The sequence below is a fragment of the Argiope bruennichi genome, chromosome 4 (assembly GCF_947563725.1).
Source record: "Argiope bruennichi chromosome 4, qqArgBrue1.1, whole genome shotgun sequence".
Lineage (NCBI taxonomy): Eukaryota > Metazoa > Arthropoda > Arachnida > Araneae > Araneidae > Argiope > Argiope bruennichi.
In genome coordinates this window covers 93,629,253-93,650,264 of record NC_079154.1, presented here as the reverse complement: position 1 = coordinate 93,650,264, position 21,012 = coordinate 93,629,253, and the positions used below count along the sequence as shown (strand labels likewise).

Genomic DNA, 21,012 nt, shown 5'->3' with positions numbered 1-21,012 from the left:
ATTCTCCCTACAAAATATTCCATGACATCATATTGTAATATACATTAAAGTCTTATTTAATGCATTTATGCCCTATACATATTATTTATGCCCCATACATATTTAATGGATATTAAAACTTTATGCCTATTCTGTTTATTAAGTACTTGAATCTTCCTAATAGGATCCATGACATCAGAAGGTTCAATATACAACTGTTAGGGTAATCTCTTTTTTAATTAGTGGCCACCTCGGTATTAAAACTCCGTTTTCTTATTTTTCATGTAAATAACAGAGAAAATAAATAGAATCGTTCTTTTTATTTTAGTTTTCATTAATGGTAGAAAATTAAGCTGATAAACATTGGAGCTGGCAATTTCACATAAGCAATGAAACCTTTTGTTGAAAATTACGAAATTGTTTTTAAAGAAAATGTCAAATTTCTTGAAAAATTTAGTACAACCACTAAATTGATACAATCTTTGAAAAATACAATCTTGTAAATTTTTAAATGGTGTAAAGATAATTCTTCAACCATAAGATTTTCGGAATTTATCACAGAACAACTCCGTCCTGAAAAAAATTTCATATACATTTTTAATTAAAACTTTTAAAAATTACACATTTCCATTCTAGAATTGGAAATTACACATTTCCATTCTAGAATTGGAAATTACACATTTCCATTCTTTGAAATACATTTATATCAAATTTGATAATTCTAGGTTAAACTATAAGCACAATCAGACACATAAAAAAAACACATATATTCTCTTTTTTTTTATAAGTAAGAGTGAATAAGAGGTCAACAAAGAACGGTGTTCATGTAAATTTATTATTTGTAATTTTTATTAATAATAAGACAGAATTTGTGAGTCTAATTGTGATTTTTAATGATCTGTGAGTCTAATTGTGATTGCTGATCAGACCGTTAGACCTGTAACCACCAAATTTCACACAGTTATACTTTGAAGGATGGGGCTGTGTATTTTTGGGAGAGTGTTTTTGGAATTCCAATGAAAATTCCAAAAGCAAACAATTTAATTAAATTTTCGAATTTGTCATAATTCAAAATATATTATTTGAAAATTGAAATGAATGAAAAGTAAAAACATTAAATTAATTTTAAGATTATTATTCATTAAAAATAGCGTTAAGAATAGAAATAAAATGGAAAATTACAGGAAAAAAATTATGAATCGGACCTGAAGACTATCAAGAGTCACAAGCAGGGATTCAAATTAGGTTTGTTGTGTCTTGTTTCTGTGAAGGGCCTGTCTTTCGTCCAAGAATTGATCACTTATAAAAAATCTCAAGAAAATCTCAAATCTTATAAAATCTTATACTCAATCTTATAAAAAAATATCAAGAAATTAAAGTTTAGAAAGAGAGGAATCAGTACACACAATATAAAAACAGTAAACCACCCTTAATGTTAAATTTTAAAAAGATTTTATAAGCAATTTAGTTACTGAAAATCCTCTCTCCTGAAGGATAGCCTGAAATGAGAGGTTTTATTATTTAATTTGAAGCGAGGTTTGTTACTTAAAAATGGTTTATATAGAAATTAAAGCAAAACTAATAAGAAAAATTCCAGTTTAGTAATTCCCTAAGTAAAAGGGAACATTGAAACTTACATTGCCATTTATTTGATTTAAGCCTTCACCGGATTGAAACAGCATCTGTTTACAAGCAAATTAAACTCGTGTTATGTATTTATTTATTCGAAAAATGACAGTTAATCTTGATTTTCATTTCAGTAAAACATTACTGAAAAGACAAAAATCGATGGGATTATTCTCCTATTTATCTTGAAAGGATTAAATTTTGACATTCTTTATAATAATCAGAATACATATAAATAGTGACTAATCAATTTTTTATACACTTATTGTGAAAAAAATGCCTACTTATTTATATATTATATGAAGTGCTTGCATGTATTTTGATCATTTTTTTTTACTTTAAAAAAACATTTATTGAGAAAAATTGATACAATATATAAATCAAACAAAATATTTTCAATCATTTTCTGTCACTTTTTCCCATTTTCGTCCAATGAGTCTTGCAGTTGATTGCCTTCGAATATTTTTTGGAGGGGGGGGGGGTCTCCCAGGCAGTTCTTTGTCATTGACTTTGAAATCCCACTTTGAAATCGTTGAAACCAAAACCGACAATTGGGATATGACGGAGCAGTATCACCATCAGTTTCTAAAAATGTCTGATCGGTTCGGCAGCCGATTTCTTCAAATCAAACGGAAACAAAAGCAATGAATGTTGAAAATCCAATTTACAGCGTTTCATAATTGGGGTCTTTATAATTACAAATGAAAACTTTCAAAATGATAACATTAAAGTAATAGTGAATTTATACAACCCAAACAAACCATTGTCGTTTATATAAATACTTCGCATATTTACCAATAGATGTCGCTTATTAATATACATCCAACCACCTGATATTGTATCTTGGAAAATTAAACATAATAAGTATTTAATACTAAACTTTAGTAATTTCAAGAAATATTTTAAAAAAATTATTTATTTGTTTATCGCAAAATTAATATTATCCTCATTTTTGCAACTTTAAAAAATTATTCGTAATAAATTTTTCATTATTAAAGAGTTGGAATTATCTATCGCTATCTCTGTTAAATATCAGATTTTAGTAAAAATTGAATCAATAGATGGCGCCACGAAACAATTATACGATCTTGAATCTTCATGACATTTGATCAGAAGATTCTTTTGAAATAAACAGGGAAAAAGTTTGTCATAATCAAAAGAATATTGTTTTAATAAAGACATATTTTTACTTCTATTGATAAAATTACAACTCTTTTTTGATACAATATCTTGTACAGCAGCGAACTATTACTATCTTTATAGATTAATGAAGGAATACAGTTATTGTGTATATTATCTGTTGTAAAAGAGAGACCAAAAAGACTGACAATTTCTATTAGCACAAAATGTCCAATAGCATTTTTTCAATATCATCCCGATATTTTCGGACATTCGTAATATCAAACCACATTGGAGAAATATCGTACAATAACTACAAAATACAAATAACAATAAATACAAAATAGGACAACAGATAAAAGAATTCAGAGAATGGAGAATTTTTAATTTACATAGAGATGAGAGCAAAGAATATATTTCAGAAAGCCAATAAAGAGGGAAAATATATTATCAAAATAATAAATAATAATAATTTTGTATTAAAGAATTGTGTAATATTGAAACTTATTGATTACTTTTTAATAGTCTGAAATAACTTTCATTGTTTTATTTTTATCCTCCAGTGATGATATTCAGTGATCCAAGTTTCAGGAATTAAAAAAAACAAAACGAAACAATTCTGGAATTAAAAATAAATATGTCCTAGTTTCAAAACTAAAAATTGAAATAAGTTTGTATTGCAAAATTTATTCTGAATGATAAATGTAACAAAACAGGATTTAATTTGAAATTGCAAGAAAATGTGTAGATTGATATTAAGATTTTTTTTAAAAATTAGGTGAAGGTTCATTCATTGATGCATAATTCTTCTTTGCAGACTTTGTTTTAGTTGAGAGACTATGTGTGGCGCCATCTATTAGCAATTTAGTGAAGCATTTTATATTTTAGTTAATTTTAAACAATAAACAATGAACTTGTTTTAACGAAAACTGATTTTGCAATGTTAGAAGTATATAAAATCTCTTATCCATAATTATCTTATTTAACATTACATATTTTAACAGGTTTAGAAAATAGAATGTAAACAATAGAAATAATACTTAAAACGAATAAACCTCTTTGAAATGTTCTCACATTCACCTTTCTTACTCTCCTTGCAGATTTAATCTTTTCATGATCTGCTGAAATTAGTAATTTAGTAAAATGTTTGCATGAAACTGAACAGATACTTTTTTTCATAGAATGTTTTTATATTCTCTTCTTATATAGCATTTGATATGATGTTAATAAGAAGAATTATTTCATGATGCTAGCATCTTTAATTGTTTATTTACAATTTTTGCTAATACGAAAATGTTAGAAACGAAATGTTCCAAATAGCACAAAATATCGTTCGATATTTTGAATGTCTCTCAGTATCATGAAAATATTATAGCAATGTCATTTTGTTCTCATAGGGCTGATTCTTAAAAAGGCTCATTAAGCTATGGATTTAGGTTAGCTTAAAAAAAAAAAAAAAAAAAAAACTACAGGGATCTGCGTAACCATGATGTGCATGACATCTACGAATGTGGGCAATTGAGAAGAATATTTTGCATGAAATAAAGTAGATTTTATTATTATCACTCATTTTTAAAACACTTTTGACCAAAAGTAAAATTGCATAACTAAAGCATTAAATTCTCGTACGTAAAAACTTTATTTGTTCTGAAAACATTATATCACATAAGATTATAATGAGAAAGTGCATTTTGGCGATGTGTTACCTTTCCTATTAGCACTAAATTAAAATAACATTGTTAAGATGTTTCCACAATGCTTTTTTTATGTCTAAATATCGTAGAATATAGTAAGGATAAGTAACAATATTGTTGGGGATTTTCTGCTAATATTTTGGATTTGTCTACATACTACAAAGACTATTATTTTTTTAATTTTTGTAACTTCAGCCTTAATAAGAGTCTCAAATTTTAACTTTCTAGATGAATACCCCGATGTGGATTAAAAAACAATGGAATATATTGTAAACTGAGATTCCAAAGTAGGTAAGTAATTCTATTATCACTGATATCTTATTTATCAATTAAACGTGTAGTTTAAGTTGATAGAAAATGAATATTTACAATAAAAATAATGTATAAACAATATTGTTCAATTGATAAAGTCCTTAATATTGTTGATCAAATTTAATTGATATTTTTCAGCACTGATTTAGTTTTGATTTACATTTTAAGCAAACGATATACTTTATCATAAATTAAACTGATAAAAATTAGTAAAAAACCCTATGTATTGATACCATATGCATTGTTGTAGACTTTGAATTAAGTGAAGTGGAATTTTTTTTACAACATAAATATTAAATAGAATTAATTATTTTAATCAAATTTTGTTTTCATTAACTACCACTTTTTCCATATATTTTGTATATGGCTTGGTCTTATTAAAATTTTTCTGATATAAAAGGCATCTTATAAATTTTATCAGATGTTGAAAATTTTAAATAACTCTGGTCTACAGTACAAGACATGAAGTGATAATTTGATTCAATTTTAGTTTGTATTCAAATTAACAAAATTAATTTTATTTTTTAATTCGTATTATTGTTCATCAAAGAACGTAAATCACACAGTTTGTGTTTAAATCTTGATTACCAAGCAGTGCAGGAAACGTAGAAACTTCGAAATAGCACCCGGAAAAATTTGAAGCATTGGCTAGTATTAATTCACACAACACAATAAAAGACCATAAATTCAATACATAAATTCTTTATTACACAATATATTTGATTAAAAGCACAGATTTTTGTGTACTTCAGATTTAAGAGGAAATAAAAAAAAGAACATATGACTAAAATCTATTTCAACATTCCTTTGCATAGTTAATATAAACAATCATTCACATCGTATTAAAAATCCCTTTTTTTTGAGAGTTACAATTCCAAGCAGCACTAATAATGCTTATCTGTAAAAAAAACGTTTATGACTTCATAGATTTGCTTATGATGAAACTACTAAGCTTTTTTATAAATACAACTTATTTTTATATGATGAAGAAAACTGTGCTACATATTTTTATTTTTTTTAATTATATCTTTTAAAATTTTCCTTCAAAAAATTCAAATTCAAGTCTAAATGAAAAATATATTACATTTGGCAGTACTGCATTCATGGGAGTAAAAACATCTTTTTTTTTTGTATTACAGGTAACATGAGATAAATAATGAATAAAATTAAATAACAGATAATGCAAATGAAGATCCGATGAAATATGCAATACAAGTGAAACATTGAGCGTTTAGTATTCAGTGATGTTAAATAGTGGCACCCATTGCCTTCAGAGCAAGAAGAGCATTGACAGCTTTCTGAAACAGAAATAATTTGTGTCACTCTATCGATATATTATCTATACATGTATATATCGATATATTCAAGTTACAGATCTAACATAAGGCTATAAAAACATATTTATTAAATTTAAAAAATTCAATGGTGAGCATCGATTAAAATTATTGATTTCACTGATAAGAAGAATACAATACGAAAGTATTGTAATCGTTCGAAAATTTAACCACTAGGTTTTTACGAACTTCCATATTTCAAACTTATTTGAGTCCGAAAACCGTATTTTTAGATTTGTCTGTCTGTCTATTAACGTGATAATTCAGAACATTCTTTAAGGTGTCTGTACACACTTGAAACTTCGAAAATTGTTCAAAATATCGAATATTTTTTATTGCTTAATAATGTTCTCTGATCCTTTAGCTTTCAAACGATACCAAGATGTTGTCAATATTCGAAATATTTCTCGAGTTATAATTATTTTTCTTGAGGTGCTTTCCTTAAAAACTCTAGTTACGGTTTTTTTAAAAAAACTCATTTTATGAAGAATATTTTTCCATTATGTTGCTTCATTCAAACAATCATAACTCAACAAAAAATTAACCAAATATAATAATTTATATATCAAAATACTCTGTATGAAATAGCGGATGTTTTGTGTCTCAATCAAAGTTATATTTATATAAATAAATTTTTAATAGTTGTTTAAAAGTTAAAATTGCAGAAAAAATCTCGCTTTTTCTATTCATCGTTATTGAAAAAATTGTTAAAAAAAACTATATATTTTTATAACTTGATTGAGGCAGACGACATGAAGACTAATAGTAGGCATAAATTCCAACTAGAATTGTGTGTCTGTACAAATTAAAATTAAGATATCATGTTAAAATATGCTTATTAGCTCATTAAATATTATTTAATTAGTTAATAATTAGTTTAAGATGGTTTTTTCTCATTGAAATGAGTTTAAAAATATATTAATGACCTACTGTGAAAAAACTGGATTTTTAAAGTTAAAATTTAAAAAAAAAATCTTCTAGTATGTAGGTACACCTTAAGTCCATACTGATGATATTTGGTATGTGATGCTTACACAAAATTCGTAGACTTTTGAGTAATTTTTTAACTAAATCAATTTGAAGAAAGTTTTTCTCTCTGAATACAAGTGAACACTATAGTAAAGAGCTGATGAAATTATAAAATTTAAAGCATAGATGCGTTTCAGACTTTCAAAACAAACATCTCAACAGTTTGACATCTGTTGGTCTGTATACTTGTATACATATAAATATGATTCCTCAAACAAGCAATGACTTAGATCACTGAAATTAGGTACGTGATCATGTTATTGAAATTGTACATCATTATCGGTCGAAAAAAGATATAAAATACATGCTCCGGATTTTCATTATATTATGAAACACAAAATGAGAGAATTTAAAATAACAATATGATCCTTAATAGCGACCTTGCCTAAAGTCGAAAATTTTACTCTTGTAAGAGGGACGATAACAGCTTGTTTAGAAAAACTGCTTTCAAAATAAAATTATTAATATACGCTGTGTATAACGAAATCGTTTTATAAAGACCAACCAATTCAAGCTCGAAATTTTGATAAGATGAAACAACATGAACTCAAAATATTTCCTTTTTGTAAATTATATTCCTTTTTCTGCGATTTTATTAGCTAATCTCGGTCTTAAAATACAAACAGTTAGAAGCAAGAGTACTAAAACAGAAGTTTCAACACATTATCAGCAACCACGCAGGTACTTTCACGCTGATATAAAAGATTCTAATCGTACATTAGATTAAAATTCATATTTTTATGTCAATTAAATAAATAATTTATAAAGTATTAAATAAAACAAAATTTATGTGCTTTTCATATTAATTTAAATACTAAGTCCATTTTATGTCTTTCATTAAATAAATTTATATAGATTAGAATAAAACAAATGCTTGTTTATATTATTACGTTAAAATTACCCACTTATACGATCGAAGTACCTTGTAATATCCCATTTAAAAGGCATTAATTACTTTAAAAATTCTTCTCTCAATTCATAGGTATTCGTTTTGCTAAAGGCGCACAAATTTTTGATGATTCGAAACTAAATGATTCGAATTTAAGGGGCTGGAAGTTTTTAAGACGCCCTTGTCCGACTGCGAGTTTGTCTATGTGTTGATGAACACAAACAATTCAAACGCTAGAGAGCCAGATAGAGGAAATTTGGACTAGGGACGATATAAAATTGCAGTTGTGAATCAAATTTTGGATTAAAAGAGTTAAAATTAAGAATGTCATAAATGTTCACATGATTCTATTCCTTATACTAGGAAGATGAACAAAATAAATATCATACTTCACAAATATACAAGATATTCGAAAGAAGTTACTGCTTTTAGTTAGTTCAAAATTTACATAAATATGCATCATAATGTTGAATTTTGATAAGTTCAGATGATATTTTTAATTAATTTAACTTTCAGAATCAATAAAAAAAAAGCAGAATCTGGAATATTTTGTTAAGAGTGTTGATATATTTATATAACACGCTGTGAATATTCCGAATGCAACAATTAGAAAAACACTTACTGTGAAAGAAAGCATTTATTTCTATTAGAATGAATATTTTATTTTTATAAGGATTTTTTTAAATTGTAAATAATTGTTGTAGAAACCTCGAGTTTAGACGCACAGATAACTTATGAATTTCTTATATTTTTGTGCCACCATTTTCAGTTAATTGTTTCACATTCTTTTTAAGTAAATAAAGATTTTTTTTATGTTTCACTTTAAATTATAAACTGTGTATAGTATAAATATGATTTTTTAATATGTTTATTATTATTACCTTATTATATAAATTAAGATATAAGATAAATTTCTTATTATATAATATATAATAAATAATTTACCTTAAATTCTAGAATACTAATCATACGACAAACACATGCATATGTAAATCAGAATCTCGATAATTATATTTTATGAAAAGAAATTATTGATCATAAAGCAATGATTTCCATGTTCTCGTCATGTTGTATTGTTTTATAAAAAAATATGCTTTTCGGGTAAATCCTAAAATGTCTTTTGCAATACCTGGCTGAAAATTGAGAATATATTTTCTACTTACAAGAAAATCTGAATCAAATAAAGCCACTTTTAAGAAAATTATCCCTAAATTCAAAATTTTTAATTTTAAAAATTAAGACACCTATTAAGAAATTCTAGAATTCTGAAATATAATCGGAAAAAATTCGTGAAATTTCTTGAAATTTAAAAAAAAAACATTTTAAGCAAACTAATTAAGAAGATTTTTATTTACTTACGACACAGAAAAATTCATGACAATTTCATGCATACAGAGGTTTATTAAAATTTTTATAGATATTTCAAATATGCAACCAAATCTAAACAGAAAGCTTCATACCTGCCAACGTCTTCGGATAACAAATCGTTTCAGTCTCTTCTTGTTTAATCTAGTATCTTTCTTTGGTTCTCCCTTCTATTGAAAAAACAAATAATTGAAAATTGTTAATGTAAAATAGCTCAAATGCCAAGAAAGTTTTCAAATAATTTTTTTCAATTATAATCGTTTATATTTTAGAACAATCTATTTTGAATTAAATAGCACTCTTCGCATCGGATATTAAGTAAGAATTTTTAGATACGCTTTCTTACACAGCTTAAGAGCTATTAAATTATACACAAACTCAATATTCTTCATAATTTTAAAAATTAAAAAAAATGAAATTTTTAGTTTTTGAGAATATTTTTTAATAAAACTATTATCTTTATTTAAACAAAAACGCTATTTTGTTAATGATTCTTTAATGCAATTGCATTTTTAATAAAATCTATTGGTGGTAGTTTGGGGATTCTAAATAACCAATCACCAAACTATACAATACTTATTTGAAAATCCGAACAATATTATCTTGTTGTCATTGATCAGTTTTCTCTTTAAAAAATTAAAAATAATTGTAAAGAATACTGAGTTTACAATGGACTGAATGAATGCAAATGTATTCATTTGGAGCAGTCTCGCTTCAGATAAGGGTAGCATGTATTAATTCCCAAACATTTTTGGTATTGAAATATCTCTCTCTAAAATCCAAATCTTATATCTTGATGGCAAATGAGCAAACAGGTAAGAAATGTCCAAAGTTTTAATAAGGTAAATTTTGGTCCATAATGTATGCCCATTATTTGGCTTATGTTAACAAGAAAAACCTATTACCTGTACTGGATTATCATTTTAAATGTTATATAAACACATAATCAATCAAAGTATACTAAGCAACCAAAATCTTAGTACTAGCAAATTTTAATCCTTAATGTTTAAAGCTTAGAAAGTCATAGAAAGGATATATTCAATTGCCAGTGAAAGTGAAAATTGAAGAAAAAAATATTAAATAAACTAATACCCCATAGTTCAATAAATCATAAAATTTAAATAAAAACCTTTTTTTTTATATATTTTTTAATCATAATGTTACAACGAAATCAAATATCTATAAGCATTCAACCCATTTTCAAAGTTTACAAATTGTTAATATTGTTGTGTTATATATCAATAACTTTAATTTTCATCAACATAGTAATTAAGTATTTTATATTATTACTAACTTATATTCTTAATTTAAGATACACAGACTTTTATAGGGAAATAAATTTTGTATCTTTAAACTTCAAATGAAATTTTGATTCATTGTAATAAAAAAAGCAAAATAAATTATATTTACATTTTAAATATTTCTTATATTAAATTATATTAAATTATTATAATATTAAAATATATAATCTGCATTCACATAAGTATTAATCATTAAATATTAAAAGGATTCATTGAATTTACATGGAATCAGTAATTAAAAAAATTCTTTTTAGATAATGGTTGAACTATAAGAAATTGCTTTTTTTTGTATTTCTACATTATCATGCAACATCAGTAATACAGCTTAAAATACTTTTGAAATATTGCTTTAGAAATGAAATATATAAATTACCTTTAGCCATGGATGCCTTAGACATTGAGTAGCTGTCATTCGTCTTCTTAAATGGAGGGGGAAAATACAGAATCATAATTCAGTTTTTGAGGTACACATTTTAAATAAATATTTTATAAAAAGAATTACATGAAATAATCCAGAAAGAATAGTTTCAAAATTATTTGCATTATATTTTGAAGTCAATAGTTTATTATTGATTAATTCAAATGCAAACCTATCAGGGAAAATATCTATAATTACCATTTCCTTTTTCCTAACGAAATCTGGTTAAAGTAATAAAAGCTTTTCATGTTAAATTAAAGGGGAAAAATACCTATAATGTGTATTTTTTAGAATTTTTGTTTAGAAACATTCTAAGATGCAATTAAATAATCTTTAAACTGGGGAACAAAAACGCTGATTTTAAGGAACTTTCTTACAATTATCGAAATGCTATGAATGCTTCCTTTTATTTTATATCATTTCGAGTTATGTTATTCGAGAAAAGTAGAAACATGGATAGTTATTTTTTGGATGAAAAACAGATTTCATTACAGAAAATGTAAATAAATTATTGAAATGAAGGTTTTTTTAATCGGAATGAAATCTTTATTCAAACGTGTGTCGAAAATCAATGGGAAACCTATTCCATTACATGCATTTTAAGATATAGCTACTTTCTCGATTAGATTTATTGAAAAAAATACTAATGTAGTATTTATCCAAAATTATATTTTAAGCAATTTTAGCGATATGCTCCTGATAAATAATAGGATTAGGATCAAGTTTCGTCATATTTCAAGAAGCATTACATTAGGTGAAGTAATATAATGACTGACAAAGTTCAGTATCACATTTAAAAACATCGGCGCACTTAAGTAAAGTTTATTATAAGTAAAAACTGGAATTCACATAACAGATTTAGAATAGCATTGCACATTCAAATATATAGCTGATAGACTGAAAAAAAGTATAAAAAGTTCTTGCAATAGTGACCAAAAATTTTGTAAGAAATAAAAAGAAATAATTAAATATCGAAGCAATTGTTATTTTAAAAAGCTGATAATATTTCTCGATAAGGTTATAACAGTAATTTAGATTTAAAATAGATATCATTGCATTCGGGAATTTAATTGCATCTTTAAGCGGAATAATCCGCGCACTACAATTAAAACCAAATACAGAAAAATAATCTCAAGATAAGTAAATATCACGGCTATATTCATTTAACTCAAACGTATGTCATCATGTGCGGATTTTTCCGCTTATGGATGCAAATGAGTAAAATAAAGGGTGCCCCAAAATTAACGCCAGATTTGAATTTCCACCATTCCTGAAGTAAAGTGTTGACAACCATATTAAAAAACTATTTGACAACTGATAGTTTAGAGTTAGTAGAAACGTGTTGACGCAAGATTTAAATTAAGTAAAAAACAGGTTTTTTTTTAATTGTTATATTTCATTGAATCGTAAAGTACACAGGATAGGGTTATGTACGGAATAACACAAAGGCCAAATGGCCGGCACGACTTTGCTGGTACATACGCACTCTTTTGTCGAAATTTTCCATGAACATTTTGCATAAATATGGATGAATTTCGTTGCTGCAGCGTTGAATTTCCTCCTTCAATGCATGTGGGCTTGTTAGCATAGACCTTTGACTTCAAATAACTTCATAAAAAAGAAATCCAATAGTATTAAATTACATGATCTAGTGGGCCACTTCTCAAATTTTTGAACTGTGGCCGCCACACTTCCATTATTTCTGAAGTATTATTAAACAATGAAAACACATTTCTCTATCATGTAATGTTCAATTTTTACTAATCCTAAACTATCAACTGTCAAATGGTTTTTTTAAATAAGGTTGCCAATACTTTACACGAATGGTGGCAAATTTAAATCTTGCGTCAATTTTTGTAAGAAGATTCATTTAAAGTGCTTTTAACTGATAGTGAATTGAGCTGCTCCACGTATGTACATAAATTTGTTCAACACATTCAAGCATATGATTAATAAACTTACGCCAAATCCTTAAGCAACAACTTTGAAATAAAATCTTTGGCGGTATTCGATATATTGTCGAAGCTCTCATCGTTGAAATCGTATTCGGCTTTCGTCACATTTCCCATTGTTTCCAAATCTGAATCACCCATAAATGGGGATAAGCCAGACAGCCTATAAAATTTAAAAGAAAAAAAATATTTCACCAATTCAATCCATCAAATACAAATAACATTATCATTTTTAAAATGATTATCAAAGTGAGTAATTTATAAGTAAATGAGTAATTTGAGTAATGAGTAATTTATAAGCTTTGATCACCATTTGCAAGCACTTCAAATTACTTCTCTCACCTGTGGTCAGGGATAAGGTAGTTTTTGTATACTTCTTTTTAGAGGATAATTAATTTCTACTTGCTTCTTTAATTCATTTCTTTGAATTTCAATATTTTTTATGCTTTCACTAATTATATTGTTTGTTTATGTCTCGTTTATCTAAACCATGGGTGGCGAACCGTTATGGATCAACGTGCCATACTTTCTAAAGAAATATTTAATGAGGTATAGACGTGCCGTCAAATAATTTTGACTTGTGATTATTGGGAAGGTAATAAAACTAAATACTAACAACTCAAAACTCTTTATTTACTACTAAAAAATACATTTTGAACGGAATAGTAGCAAATGTTTCAGTTTACTATTGCTACATTAATATGAATTCTGTTGTTAAAGATTAGATGATAAATAACTTATATTAGAGTTGTAAGATGTTACTTTTAGCAGAATGCATGTCATCTGCCAACGGTTTCTAATCGAGTCTTTAATGTTATTCATCTCTGAAAATAACGACTCGCAGACATTGATAGATGAAAATATGGTTAAAATAGCATGAGCCAGCTTCTTCAAACAGAAAAATGTGTCTGTTATCAAATTCCAAGTTTCCAAAATTTCATTACTGGCATTTTTATTTATATTGCTTGTTAATCTTTCTGTTTCAATAAATTCTAACTTTTTCCTTGTTGCAATAAATTTTTGAATCCATATTCAATTAGACTGGAAATCAATCAGCTGCATTTCAAATTCTTCGATTTCCAACCAATCGAATTGGGACAAGTTCAGTTTATCAAATGAAATCACATGCATACAGCTTTACAAACCGTAAACAACAAACTCTTGATCGATGGCGTGCCCAAAATATTGTGTCGAGTGCCATCAATGGCACGCGTGCCATTAGAGTGCCATCCCTGATCAAGACGGATGCTCTGATTTCTTAAATGTTACTTTTTTACAGTTTCTACTTATAATTCTGGTTATCCCAAATTTTTATTTTTAAAAAATTTTGATGTTTGAATTCTTTTTATTTTTTAAAATTAATTTTCTTCATTTATTAAATTTGTTTATATGACTTTCTTAAAAGTTGAATTTAGAGTTTTTGTATTTTATATATCAATTCTTGCTTTTTCTTGGACTTAAGTCTCCCGAGGGATAAATTTTTAAATGAAAGTGAGGCCCCTCATAGGAAAAATACTTTGATTTGAAAGCCGAGTTGAAGGTGGCAGTCCTTAAAATCTTCAGCCGAATTCATAATTTTTTATAGTTTACCATTTTATTCTGTTATTCGAATTTACTTTAATATTTTTAATTTGGATATAAATTTAATAAGTGCCAAATAATTTAAATAAATCATCATAACAGATATTTCATAAATAGTGCAGATCAGAAATTAGTGTAAGTTTGCAAATTCAGATGAAGAATCAAAAAGCTAATGCCTTTATTTAAAGGCATTTCGTAATATTAACTAATTAAAAATTATTTAATACATATTTAATATTGCCACATTTAAACAAAAATATTTCACAACTTTCTTTTTTATATCATTAAAATTAAGGTAATAAATGCAATTGGAATAAAATTTTCTATCTCTTTATTTCCAATTAGAGTTTTTTAGAGTTTATTGAAAACATTATGAAAAATTTCCATTGAAAACGTCAAGAAACTCAAGCTTGATATACCAACTTTAAAACTACTTTAGTTTGTAGAATTTCCACGTTTTGTTTCCGTGTGTTTGTTTTTGACTTGATTTCCATTTTTGTTAATAAATTTGCTTAACAGGGAAAAAAACATCATGAAAATAAGTCAGAATATTCATAAAGAAATTCTAAGTTAATAAAAAAATATATTTTTCCTCGGTTCAAACCTCACACCTTTTTTAGTGGATTTACATAACACAGTATTTTAACGAACCCTGACATTTGTGTTCCTTGGGGGTTACCTGTATATAAATATCCATATATCAAATGGAGAAAACTGGGTCACGCACGTTGTCTTGCAGAACGTGAAGTGAGGAGCTATTTACAGATGTATTATGGTTTGTTCCGTTTGCTCGGGAATGATACTCCACCCCACTCCCCCAAGCTAAAAAAAAAATCTAAACTGAATCTTGTCCTCAAGGTTTCAAAGATGTACTGTAGTCTAGTATGACGTAATACAATTTATGACAAAAATCCGAATTTTATTTATTTAAAGCAGCTTTAGTTTAAAATTTATGTGAAAAAAGATACGGGGTTTTTTTTGGAATATTTGTAACATAGTTATTTCGTCAGAAAAAATTGTGGTATTGAATTCTTTATAAAAGCTGTAATAATTCGTTATAATTTCCCTTTCCATTATAATTGTTTAAAACTTTACAAGAGATTGACAACATTCTTATGTAGCAAAAGTTAGTTTCCCAAGTTTTTGCTAAAAACTTGGAAAATAATAATTTATTGACATAATAATAATTTATTTTAAATAAAAGACAGAAAAAAATGTTCTTTATCATACATAGGAGCTATGCTGAGTGTAAAAAGCACTTCATAAAAGTTAAGTATGAACATAATTATACTTTTCTTTGGGGATTTCGCATTTACTAAATATATACAATACACTGCAAACCACAAACATGAAAAATAACCATTCAAAATTATCTATCTAAAATGAAAATTCTTGCAAACATATATGAATCTGAAATTGTTTCTAGGACCTAAAGCTTTAATTATATCTGCAAGCATTAAGGGTAAAAAATTACGTAAGCACTTATAATATCTCTGTAGCCTATTTGCATCTAAAAATAAATGATTCATCGTAATTTTCTATAGTTATGATTCTTGGTTCATAAGTGTATTATTAAAATCAAATAAAATTTAAGAAATATGTTCTATAAATGATTATAACTGAATTTGGAATTTAATGAATGCCTCAATGTCTTAGATATAAATAATATAGTTTATATACTTGCGGACATTGTTTCAACTCTCAAAAAAGAGTGAAAAAACGGAATCTGATAATACATGTCACGAAAAAAATATATATACATTTACATATAAAACACCAGAAAAGTATGTGTAAAGACATCAAAATCTAAATTTAATGCAATACTTTTCTAACTATTGCTCTTCCAGATTTTGTCATATTATTAATAACAAACTTTTTCAAAGATGAATATCGAAGAGTACTTTAATGAACAAAAATGTAAATACAAATGACAAAATTTCTATATTAAATAAACAACAACCTATTCAATGCAGTCTCTATTCAATCAGAACAGTAACACTTTTGTCATATTATTTCAATCCGATATTATTTGATACAACAACAAAATACTGAATACCATAAATACTGATACCATAAAATGAATTTTTGTATGATATGTTTAATACTATTTTAAGAAGTTTTTTTTTCTTTGTAAAAAGGAAAGCAAATGCTCATTATAAAATCTAATATTTAAAATGAGTATAAGAAAAAAAAAGGTTTTCATTTACAAATTGCAATTATTTGATATGAAGCGAGTAATATTATTTAATTAAAGAACAGATCAATACAAAAGAAAAATACTGATAACTATTTTTTTAGATAAAAAAAATCCTTTTATATCATTCCTTAAATGTAAAGATTCAAATCAATAAATGAATGCAATATAATTTGTAAATATTCATTGTTTCATAAAACTGAAAAGTATTTTAATAATATGTTTAAGAATTTACAGATCTAACAAAAAGAACTGATGTTGAATTAAGTCATAATATATATTTATTTAAATTATAATAATGTATTTTACTCAAAATTACTCCGTATTATTATTATTATTACTAATTAACATTCCTCAAACTATATTAATAAATCTATTATTATCAAAATATAATCCTTATTACAAATTACTTTTAAAGATTAATTACTTACAAATTACTCATATTTTTTTTCAAGAAATATGAGTCAAAATTACCTAATTTATTTGAAAAAAATATTGAGTAACATTAGTACTAATTACTAAAACATAAATAAGTAATAAGCACATCAGAATAAGTAAACTGTAATATTCTTAATGTAACTTACAAAACGTAGCAAATGACACCCACACTCCACATATCGGTTGTATAGGATACTTTGTCAAAATTCACAACTTCAGGGGCCACGAACTCAGGCGTACCAAAAAGGACCTGCAACTTCTTGCTAGGATCGTACTTGCGAGCTAGTCCGAAATCGATTATCTTGATCTGGTTGCCTGTCCGAGTGACGCACAGAATGTTTTCTGGCTGAAAGTAAGTCAAAGTCTGTCAGATAGTTCTTAATCTAAGCTGGAATCAATCATTTAGATAACACGCGCTGTCACAACTGTTGTGATATGAGATAAAAGAAGTTCATAAATGATGAAACATCTCTTATTACCGTTATGAGATAAAACAGCTATCATATTATAATTTGTTTTATATTTTAGACGTGTGTTGATATTAAGTACTAATCAATGCATTTTAATTAATTACAGTATCATAAAAATTAATTCATAGTTTTTTTTATATTTCCTATTTCCTTTTTTTTTAAGTATGGATTGTATTTTTCTATTTTATTGCTTTGTTTTCTATAATTTGTTGAATACTACATTTTTAGAATATTCTCAGATCTGATAATTTATTTTGCAAAAACTACCATATAGGCTGAATTGAGATAAGCAACTAATAAAACAATTCCAATTTTGTAGATATTTCTCCTTTACATCACCTCGTTCATTTTGTTATAATTGTTCTATATTGCCAGTTATCATAACATAATGATGCACTCGTTTTCCGTCTATACAATCTCCATTATTGACGCTGAATGGAATTAAAAATATTTCAGCCCTTTTACTGTGTATGCTCCATTATTGGATGAGAAATTCCAGCTTTGTTTTGGTGGCTAGCAACTGAGACATTTTTTTTTATACTTGATTCCTCTGTATGTGCGAATAAAGCTAAGGAAGAATAAAAATTAATCGTGCGATGGCAAACTCCACATTTTATTTACATTTTTTGTTAGATTATAGCAAAGGTTGATGAGCTAAGGTTTGAAATTTTTATTTTTTTATATTCAAAACGATTTTAGCGATTAGTTTTGATTTGAATGTTCGTAAATATTATGGATCTAGAACATCCTACTTCAAGGAAAAGTAATTTATGTTTGCTATATATTTACATTTAAAATTTACGGCAAACAACCTTTTCCTTTTTTTAAGCACTTTACCAATGAACAGATAATTTTCTGCTACAGTTTCCTATTAAATTTGTTAATCTGCGACAATCAGATCTGATATATCTTTAACAGGATAACAGCATATCTACATGGGCACATATTCAAATGCAACAATAAAACTCCAATACAAAACTTCAGTGCAGTCATTTGTATTTTCGATCCATTTTATTTTCAAGCTTTTTTCATCGCTTCAACCATGTTTTTAAGTTTTTCGAAATTCTTCATATCGTATGAAGAAAACACCCAAAAAAATCTAGTTATCATTTTATTGTGTTAATGACTGATAATGTACATAAAAGTTTCATTAAAATGAGAAAGATTTGTAAATTTCGAAAAGATATTTCAGCAAAAATATTATCTAATTCATAATTATGTACCACTGATACATATTGCAATAAATACATAAAAATGCTTGTTGTTATATGAACCACTAAAATTAACAAAACTTTAACTAAACGATAAATATATACTCGCCAATGTTATAAGTAGTTTCAAATAATTATTTAAATTAAAGACGAACTCAAAAAAAACTTCTTAAATAAATAGCATGAAACAAAACTGAAGGTAAAAGAATAAGAAAAAAAAATTTAGTTCTATAAACATTTTTAAAATATAAATAGAAGTCCTACAACCTATTGACTACTAATTATAACGTCCTAAAGATAGAATCCATAAAAAAAGCTATATGGATAATTGAGATGAAAAGATTCATTTTATTTTTAGAAAAGCACTATGGTACTTAAAATAAAGTGGTATATAGAGACATATTGGCACTCTTCGTCCATCCCCTCACAATTTAATTTATCCAAAACTCATATACGGCGTATCACCAGTACTGTACTGATGGACATTGCTTATTAGTGCACTATAACTCCTTATGATATACGTATGAGGATACCAGTGATAGTTTATTCTGTGCACCAGACGATCGGAATAGAATCTATTTTGCAATGAAAATCGAATTTAATTTTATAATATACAGAGGTAATTAATTTATTCAGACTTGCGTGATAATGCTATTGATGGTATATAATTTTCACTTTGAATAATTTATTAGTAGTAAACATCTCGAGAACGAGAATGGGAAGTTGATGTAAAAGTAAACGCGTTTCCATTTTTACTGGAAATGGTAATAATAATGGTTTGTCCAATAACCGAAACATATCTGTAATAGCCAGCATACTACACTGGACACTTGTACCATTACAGATAGCATTTCTGATACTATTTATAGCAATATAAAAAGTACACTGTCCTTTTTTTCAAAAAGGTAGTAATCAGTCAGTGCATCAGTCAGTCAAAAGGGTAGTAATCAGTTCATATTTTACATACATGATTTAGAAATAGATTGATTATTATTGCTTAAAACTTGACCCTGTTCAAGTGCATTAATTAATTTTAAATAAACTGTGATTTTGTACATTGAAGCCTTCCCAATCTGTTTACATTATTTTGGAAAGCCATGTAGCATTTCCCATATTATCCACCTATGTCCCGTTTTTCAATAGTTTTTCTTTTTAATTTATATTATCTTGATGCTAGCAATACAACATTCTTAGCATTACATCAGCTTTACAATAAAGATAATATGAATAGGGATCGCATTATTGAAACGCCCGAAGTGAATCGATCTGTTTATATTTCGCTTTCTGTACATTATATTCTCAATAGATCAGATCATGATTGATATATATACAATATTCTGTTTTAATGTTTCAATATTATCTTTTCAAATCTTCCAGGATCTCGAATAGTATAGTACACTCACATGGAAGATAAAATATTTATAAAAAGTGAGAGCGTATCCTACCTTCATATCTAGATGCAGAATATTTTTAGAATGAATGAATTCTAACCCCTCACAAATCTGTCGAACAAAAATGGAACATGCCTTCTCTGTAAGAACAAAATCATCGCTGATAACCCGCTCGAAAAGTTCTCCTCCTTCGATTCTGCAATAAATAAATAAAATTCATGAAGTGCAAATCGAAGAAATAACTCATTAAATAATACCCCTCATAGAAATTATCAGTTTAGGCGATTCTAAAAAAATGCTTTTGAATTTTGGAGATTAAATCTTAAAAAGTGAATTACAGTGATTTATTCTTAAAAATGGTTCTAAAAGTGAATTCCTACCATACACATTTTTTCAAGGAGAAATTTGTAGCTTATATCTTTTAAATGCGAATACAATGGAAAGTCTCTTTTGCTATAACATGAAGCAAATTTGTATTCAATATTCTCAATCTCTGAACAGTTAAAACTTCTAAAACACTTAAACTCTAATTTTTGAACTTAATTAAAAACAACATGATTTTTTTTTTCATTCTTTGGAAAGTTACATTAATTTTAACTCCGAAATTAATGCTTTTTTTTTTGTCTAAATTTGATTGAACAGTTTTTCAATATGTTCTACAGTTCCTGGAGTTTAGAATAGTTTTTCAGTATGTTCTACACTTTCTGGA

General features: G+C 26.5%; 1 protein-coding gene across 3 annotated transcripts in view; it reads right to left on the bottom strand.

Annotated features, from left to right (window-relative positions):
• Positions 1 to 5,416: 5,416 nt before the first annotated feature.
• The window catches only part of LOC129966130 (myosin light chain kinase, smooth muscle-like), a 44,861-nt gene continuing 29,265 nt past the window's right edge, over positions 5,417 to 21,012 (bottom strand). For 2 of the 3 annotated variants that reach the window (XM_056080517.1, XM_056080516.1), the window contains exons 5-10: positions 20,358 to 20,499; positions 17,378 to 17,577; positions 13,029 to 13,181; positions 11,022 to 11,067; positions 9,443 to 9,517; positions 5,417 to 6,028 (exon numbers count right to left, since the gene is read on the bottom strand). In XM_056080517.1, coding sequence (XP_055936492.1) covers positions 5,978 to 6,028; positions 9,443 to 9,517; positions 11,022 to 11,067; positions 13,029 to 13,181; positions 17,378 to 17,577; positions 20,358 to 20,499 — 667 coding nt within the window. In that variant the 3' untranslated portion in view covers positions 5,417 to 5,977. The remainder of the gene's footprint in view (positions 6,029 to 9,442; positions 9,518 to 11,021; positions 11,068 to 13,028; positions 13,182 to 17,377; positions 17,578 to 20,357; positions 20,500 to 21,012) is intronic. The other variant, XM_056080518.1, reaches the window with a different exon arrangement.